Consider the following 8,636-nt stretch of genomic DNA (forward strand, 5'->3'; position numbering starts at 1 on the left):
AGTTTCGCTCACATTAGGGAGAACAGATACACATCATTCAGGAACGAATATGAGACAGTTCTGTCTGTCGGGTAAGGCCGGAAGGTGGACGAGGAAACAAGGAGCTTCAGAACGCAATTTGTTCCTGCCTCATGACGACCTGTCATTTGTAACGCAATCTTCCTCAAAGAAAGACCTCTGTGCGACCCCATTACGCCAGGTTCAGGTGATGAGTATACAGTGACCACACCAAACAACCCATATATTGGCCAAAAAAGACACATGGACCCGGGGGGAACACTTTTGGGAAGTTTGGGAATGGATGTACCGATGAGGCCTGCAACCGTTCGTTTCGCTTCCCTGTTTAAGACGAGAGGCCTTTTGTCATGATCCTGATTCATTTCATTTTGCATAGAGAAAATTAAGTATTTTTAAAAGAAAACATCATCATAGAATTAGAGTTTTAAAAAAGAAAGAAAGACATTGCTAGTATCACACATGTAGACGACGCACAGCCAAGCAGTTCGGAAAGACACCCTTTTTAATACAATGGAACCCGGTTAATACGGACACCGAGGGGTTAGTTTTAGAGACAATATATGAGATATCCAGTGTTGAAGCCAAACGTAACCGTAAGCGGTGAATGCAGTTAGAGAAAAATGAAGGCAGTGCAACATTAGAATCATCGAAAGAATTTTCAATGGACTATTCCGCAAACATGTCTTTTAGTTATATCGCTTTTTGTCTGTTTGTTTGTTTATTTATTTGTTTGCTTTAAATAATAAATGGAATAATTTATGTGGAGAGAAGACTCAGAAAAAAAATAAATTTTCTAATTTTCCGCTGCTAATAACTGGAGTGAAGTAAAACTAAGAACCCTCCGTAAAAGCTTCAAACCGACTACCAAGGCTTATTTCGACATGTTAGGAAGTATCTTCCACTCTTTGTTTTATTCCTCTACAAATAACACTCGTTATGAATTGTTGACTTGTGCACCTACAAGAACGGTTTATTACATACCTTAACTCGTGTGTAGGATTCATTGAGTATTGCAATCAACGTGTTAAGACCCACAAGAACCGCTACAATGTTGAACAAACCAAACAACGTCAAGGCCGTTTTCGAGATGCCATTGTAACCCTTCTCTTCAATCTTAAAATCATTACGTTCACTCATCCCAAAAAGCGCCCAGAATATTAAGTTTGCACTGTTATCTAACCTAAAAACAGAAAAAAATTATTTAGCAATTATTGAATGAGACTGTTATCCATTTCAGCCTGTAACAAACTCCTCGATCTGCATAGTCTTTTACATCTTACCAAAGCAGAATATTAAAAATATTTATTATTCATTCAAAATATTTCCCCAATTCTGATTGGCTAAAAGCACACGCATAATTCACCATAACCAGTTACTGATGACCAAATTTGGAAGAATTTTGTGTTTAACGAGGAAATGACGTCGAAAATGCAGCCCGCTACAGGTTAAGGCATCATTACCGAGAAGACCTGGGGACGAGGTTGAGTTGATTGTCCTTTTTTTAAATTTCCTCACTTTAGTAAACAACTTGCGCTTATAGTTTGTAAGGTTTTTATTGATATGGACAGCATTTCTAGCAAGAAAATACTGATTAAGACTTGAATGATTTTAATCACTTCTTCGGTTTGTGTGATTTGAAAACGAACGATAATGGCTTTTGGACCATTATTGTTCCTGCCATACATTCTGTGCCAAATGTCAATGTCGTTTGGTGATATATGCACATTGAAAATTTTTCCTAACTTGATGACATTTCAGCAATGTTCTCGTCGGCTCTTTCGGCGATTCCATAGATCTCTAGATTGTCAGTTTACGTGTGTAGTGCTCTAAGTCATCAAGTTGGTTTATTTGCCGTTCCGTTCCATGTTGTCGACGTCCTCAGTCTCCCGTGTCATGGAGTGAATCTTTGAGCGATGGCGATGCCACTTCTTCCCTGAATTTATTGTTCTCTTTTTTAAGGGACTCTAACTCGCTGTTATTGAATTCTAAGGACTTCTTCAGCTCTTTGTATTGCGTTCTTAAATCTCAATTTTCTTCCAAAAGCTCACTGATCCGCACATTAACATCACTTTCAATGTCGCTCAAGTGTTCAAACGTCTTTCGTCGTATGACAGCTCCGCTGTCCTCGTCGCCTCATTTTTTGACATTTTTCTTTAAGCGAAAATAAGAAAATTGCGGAGTTCTCTGAAACACGTCAATACATTGTGCGAGTCTTCCCAGTCTCCATTCATACCATCTCGTAAATTTTCCCCAGAACTTAACATCGACAGTTTCTCGGTACACTTTCAGAATGTGAACATCGAGCTTTTTTTGTATTCGTTTCGTTTATTTATGATCATTAATTCGGCTGTTTCGGCTTCGGATAACAGTGAATTCTTTCCCCATTTTCTTGAGTTCTGGAAGCGAGTGAAACCAGCCAGTCTGCTACGTGGGCAATATACAATCATTGACGTCGGAGGCATTGCATTGGCTATAATGAATGCCTGCGTTTTCTAAATTTGGTCAGCGACAGCTGGTAATGAAGATTTAGCCGAGGGATTTAAGCTGCTTAGAAACGGCGAAATATTTTAAATGAACAAGGATAGTAATTTTTGAGGAGGCTCTTGACTAGATAAGATACTTGATCAAAGAACGCCGCGCCGAACATAGCTAAAACACGTTTACCTGCATCGATGTTATATTTATGTTCGATTTAGGTTTGTCCAGCTCCACGAATATTCTCCAAATAAAAGATGTCGCACTCCGACTTGTCTTCTTGATGTTTTTGCCATGTTTTTAGCTATTTCGCCTAGTTCCAGTTGTAATTCTTACTCTTGAAACGAGTGAAATGTTCGCCATTTTTTTTTTGTCACAACCAAAAACAACTCAACCTCGTCCCCAGGTCTTCTAGGTAACGATGCCTTAACCTGTAGCGGGCTGCATTTTTGACGTCATTTCCTCGTTAAACACAAAATTCTTCCAAATTTGGTCATCAGTAGCTGGTTGTGGTGAATTATACGTGTCCTTTTAGCCAATTAGAATTGGGGAAATATTTTGAATGAATAATAATACATTTTTACTGTTTTCGATGCGGCGTTTTTCAAATCGTATTCCTTAAATGACTGACAACAGTCTCGTCAAGTCATTAGTAAATGCCATGTAAAACAGAAATACTTTTAAAGTTTCACTGTCTCGCTTTTCCTCTTTTGCTGAGGTAGAATCGTAATTGTCTGGCTTGCGATAGACCGAATTGTCGAATTAAAGCCGCATTTTGCTGATTGGTTGCGACGTTTATTCGAGAAAAGCATTTGCAATAAGACATTCTGCCTCCATCTGAGTTGTTCAGTCAAGGACGGAGTTTGTTCGAGGGCAGCGTTTAATCAAGTAAATAACATATTTTTTCACTTCTCGAAAAGTTAAATCCCATTATATATTACTACTTTAAGTCGAGTCTGTACGTACACAGTAAGTATTTGCTAGTACCATCTTTGAAGTTCTGTATCATCTGAAAAAGCGTTGTTTTATTCAGTACTGATCGATCGCAGTAGAAGGACTAAAATGCTACAGTTACCATAAGATTGTGAGCCACCTTAAGTTTGTCGTCTTGTCAACGCCTGTAATACGCTTCAAACCATGTCAGTCCTACGTTTTATCTATTACAGTGAGACTACATTTGTAATTTAGACGAACAAGAAAACAGGAACGTTAGCATGGTTGTACGCACCTTTCAAGTTTTAGAGGATTGCTCTCCTGTTTCGGCTTTGCAAGGAAAACTTTTTCCCGTTCATACAGTGTATAAAGCTCAGTGAAACTCACAGCAAATGCCAGAAAAACAAAAATAAAATACAAAAAGAACTTTGCAACATCAAATAGCATCTGTATAAAGGCATTTAGCAGTGGGCCAATACTGGTGTTTGCTTGAAAAAATGACAAATTGTGGACAAAGGCCAGAAGGATTGCCAAGGCTCTAAAGGAGTTGGAGGTTATCTCAAGCTCGCGGGAGAAAAGTTTGGCTTCCTCCTCCTGCGACACAAATCCGACTACGTAAAAATGTAGGCTAGTCCACCAAAGGGCACTACCGAGGCCGTATGAAACCACTGTCGCCACGGCCAGATAATTCCAATGGTAAGAAAAAAAGAAGACTCTTCCTTGTTGGACAATGTCCTTTATAAGATCCACTGTTAGACCAATCATAAATGCAGGGATATACAAATACAATGCTGTGGAAAGAAGAAGGAAAAAACGTCGATGACATGACATTAGGTGTGGTTACACTAGCCGTTTTACTCCTGGGCAAATGGGTGTTGTCCAGGGGGAAGCTACTGTGAACGATTCTCCCAAGGTGAAATTTTCCGCAGGGAAATTTCCAAAGATACGTAAAAAAGAACACAAAAATTGCCCGTGACATTGTTCAATGGGTTAATTAGAAGCCAAAGTGGCTCAACCAATAACGAGAAAGTAGAGTATCAAACAGTAAAAATCAAGTGTTGCTTACGTTCCATGTTCATGTTGGTGCTAAATCCAATCCCACGCACTGCTGGCTGGTAAAAGTTCGACAACACAAAAGCATTTCGAGGGCTGCTACTGTGATGAATGTTTTTACGTTTAAAAAATTCAATTGAAGACATCTTGCAACACTCGGAAGTTTACTTTACAACAGTGGATGAAAATTCTTTCCTTAAGAAGTCATTGGAACCGATTTTTGGACTTTTTTTGCCTTTTTGTGGCCAGGGCGAATGAAGTCGACGTTTTCCTTTAGCTCTTAAAACATCTAAGTTCTGAATCAATGCTATTACTAAGAGTAATTGATATGGAGGTTTCATTCAAAGGGTGAAATTACAGAAAACGTTCTACGATTTAGTCAGTTTTCAATGTTTTCTAGGACTTCTATCTTACAGTGAAACCGGGTTCAAGTTTTTTCTTCACCCCCGAGGGCAAACAAGAAAGTGATCTACACTCAGAGCAAACCCATCCCAAGCTATTTCCCCCCAGGAAAGCTTTAGGGAAAAAGTCTAGTGCAACAAGTGAAGCGCTAAAAGGCGCATTTATTGTGAGAGATTACCATATATTGACTCACATCCCTTACCAGTTAGCAAGAATTCCAAGTATTCTGATCCTTTATTATTCAGATGCCTGGTAGCAGATATGAAAGCCAGCAGGAAAATAAATGTTTGATAGGAGGCATAGTAGAGCAGAAATTTTACACGAGTTGATTGAAACATTCTGGTCAGTTTATTTCTGGGGAAACAGGTCTCAAAAATGAACCATACCAAGAAAACCAGTGGGTACAGGACGGACACTAGTAGCATTAACACCAACTCCTTCCAAACACTTTTCACCTCCAGGAAAGGCGCGCTTTTGTATATTTCGGAATTTAGTTTCAGCAGACTGTAGGGATGACTGACAAACTGAAAGGTTAAAATGAGTCGTTAGTTGTATTTTATGAACGAAATTAACTCTTATTGTTGTTTCAACGATTTCCAATAACACACCACCATCGCATTCAGTTTCATGCAGTTTAAACTTGATGGACGATAATAAAAAAACTACTTTTTGCTAAAAAATATTTCTACACATGATCAGTTACGACGGAAATTTAAACCTTTATTTAAATTTAAACTTGGTAGTTATCACGTTTTGGCAAATTCGCGTGTTGAGGCCGATCCTCAGCAACTGAAGTCCATTCCAATCAATGTGTAATTGATTAATCTTCCGGGAATGCTTGTAGAGAAGGAAGCAAGCAAGCAAGGAATCAAGAAAGCAAGCGAGGAATCAAGAAAAGTAAAGAAACAAGGAATCAAGGAAGCAAAGAAGCAAGCAAGCAAGCAAGCCGGCAAGCAAGCAGATCGTTTCATCGTAACATACAAAAACCCCCCACTTACTTACAGTTTCTCGAAAGCACAATAACTTTGGACATTGTATCTATCATAAAATGCGTCTGGATTTCAGAAAAAAGAAGAAATTTAACTAAATGATAACCTTTGGAGACGTCATGCCCAATACTGGTCTTTTTCTTAATGTACATCCTCCACCTCACAAATATTTACCATTCAATTTGCGGTTCAATCTGATATCCGACAAGGGCGAAGCAAGGTTAAGAGTAGGGGGTGCTAATCCGAACTAGAAAGAGTGAGCATACTAGGGAAAAGTTGTAATTTATATGTCCTGAAATGAGTAGGCGCTAGGGGTGCAACTAGAATCTGCACTATCCTTTTACAATAGCAGTAATGAACTAAATTTTTATTGATTACGTTGCCACTATTTTCAGATCCTTTGCCTTCTTATTTTTTGTAAAGACAGCAAATTCCAGCATGTTTAGGGAATCTGTCTCCAATTTAGACAACATTTTCCTTTCGCTCTTTGTTTCCAAAACGCATCTGATCTCTTCCATTGTGCAGCATTCATTCAGGAGCGAAACAGTGAATTCTTGACAGCTAACACATAGCTGAAGATACTCGTTCCTAAATTCGTATTCTTGCTCAGCCATGTCACGGAGTTGCTTGCTCAGCGTACAAGCCTGAAGAACTGGGTCTGGACCACGTTGCACGTCTTGCAGAAAAGACGCCGCTATAAACACAGGACTGGCCAGTGCGCGGTATTCATTTAAACGGTACACTGCGGGACCGAGCTTCTCGCTGACCGCTCCAGTGGAGTCTCTCGACCATCGAACAGCTGTAGGATCGTCAACAGTGAGTCCATGTTCAAGAAGAAGCTTGACAATTTGAAAATTCTGCAAACAGGCCGCCAAGATTAGAGGGGTTATATGAGCGGTTTTGCTTCTTGAGGAGAGCAATTCCCTCGGCGATGTCTGGTGTTGTTCATCATAAAATTGAAGCAGTATTTCCACTACCCTCGCGTCTTCTTGACGCACAGCATTCAGCAAACCAAACTGTAAACTGGCCCCGTTATTCAATAGCGCTGTAATTATTCTTTCTCGAACGGAAGAATCTTCCAGATCTGCTGCCACTTGTAAAGCTGTTTTGCTGGAACTGTCCAGACAATCAAGATCGATTTCTGCTTGAGATGAACTAAGCAAGTCCCTTAATTCATCTAAATTCCCGTTCTTTATAGTCTTGTAAATATTTCCTTGTAGCTTATCAGTGGGTGGACGACTACTATCCAATTGCAAAATAAATGTTGGTTCCATTGGAGGAAGATTTACCACCAAAGACAGACTACCTGCAATTCAAAGGGAAGCAAAAATGCTAAAAAAACGTCTGTATGGCCAATAACCGCCGTCAGTACTAAAAAAAATCCAAGACGCTTTAGAAGCGTTGACTTGAACAAAAAAATGAACGCAACCTTGTTGGTGCTATTGTACACGTACAGGTACATGTATCAGTGAATTACAATTTTGAGAAAAAATAAACCAGAAAGAATGTTATAAGAAGGTTTAACACTGTTTTCAGTGACCATACCTTCTCTGTTTGGATACAAATATGCCTCAAACAAAGTCGGTAATCGAATCATACCCACTTGAAGAGTAAAGATTAGAGTTTACATGAAAAGGAAGTTATTCTTCATAACAATGCAGTGGCGCCATTTCCAATTTTACGTTTCTACAGTTTGTGAGAAATCTAGACACTCGTTTTAGTTCATACAGTTGTGGTTAACCGTGGTGTTACATTACCGTCACCCATTCATACACCTAAATGAAGAGAGACGTTATAGTTCCTAGCATCGTAAGGGAGCAGTAAATTCATGAGCCTAATCTCTTTATTCAATCTCAGTCGAAACGATCCCAGAACCTGGCAGATTTTTGGAGAACGTACCGTCCATTTCTTCACTCTAAGAACGCTCACCACGCAAACGACATTATACTTAAAAAAGACGACACCTTTACCCTTTATCCTTATCACAAAAAGGTGCTTGCAGAGCTTTTCAATGGTTATTTCGTAAACATTTTGGGATGCCTGTGAAACTACAAAAATGGATTATGGTGCTGATTTTATTGAACATCCTAGAATTAGAGCAATAAAGCACAACAAAGCGGAGAAAGAAACTTCTAGAATTGAGCCAGTAAACTCATCTCCATGACTGGAACAGCTACTATCTTCTATCAAGAGTCACAAATCTTGTGGACATGATATGTTACATCCGAAGTTACTTAAAATAGCCGCTCCTGGTTTGTTCCTGGCTGGGCTGAAGGCGCATGGAGTAACGGAACCTGGCATTGCTCTGATGCGGAATTATCTAACTGAGTAAAAGTTGGCGACAATGTTTCTACTTAGAATCCAGTTAAAAAGGGGGTTCCACAGGGATCAGTTCTCGAGCCCCTTCTCTTCAAGGTCTTCATGAATGATGTCCTTTACTTTATGGATAGAGTATGTATTAAGCTTACGCTGACGATGAGCAGATTCATGACTCAGGTAAAGATCCAGTGAGATAAGCTGAACAAAGGTTTGGTGTGAATGATATGACTGAAAACCCAGACAAGCATCAAATGAATGTGTTAGGAAATACTTATCATGTTTTTAGTTTTCACGTCGACAGCATTAAAATTCCTGTGGTCTAGTGTCCCGTTATCAATAAAATCAAACGACGCTATGAGCACAGTGGCCAGTTCCTCACAGTTGCACTATTCCAAGCATGCGATGAGCGCCTCTGTGGTGATTAACATTATCCTGGCATAGCAAAAA

General features: G+C 39.4%; 1 protein-coding gene across 1 annotated transcript in view; it reads right to left on the reverse strand.

Moving 5' to 3' along the window:
- The window catches only part of LOC140938383 (short transient receptor potential channel 4-like), a 9,099-nt gene extending 1,323 nt beyond the window's left edge, over positions 1-7,776 (reverse strand). Inside the window, exons 1-5 of the mRNA XM_073387870.1 lie at positions 7,770-7,776; positions 6,275-7,176; positions 5,084-5,405; positions 3,722-4,217; positions 1,000-1,198 (exon numbers count right to left, since the gene is read on the reverse strand). Coding sequence (XP_073243971.1) covers positions 1,000-1,198; positions 3,722-4,217; positions 5,084-5,405; positions 6,275-7,176; positions 7,770-7,776 — 1,926 coding nt within the window. The remainder of the gene's footprint in view (positions 1-999; positions 1,199-3,721; positions 4,218-5,083; positions 5,406-6,274; positions 7,177-7,769) is intronic.
- Between the last annotated feature and the right edge of the window lie 860 nt (positions 7,777-8,636).

The sequence above is a fragment of the Porites lutea genome, chromosome 5, assembly GCF_958299795.1.
Source record: "Porites lutea chromosome 5, jaPorLute2.1, whole genome shotgun sequence".
NCBI lineage: Eukaryota > Metazoa > Cnidaria > Anthozoa > Scleractinia > Poritidae > Porites > Porites lutea.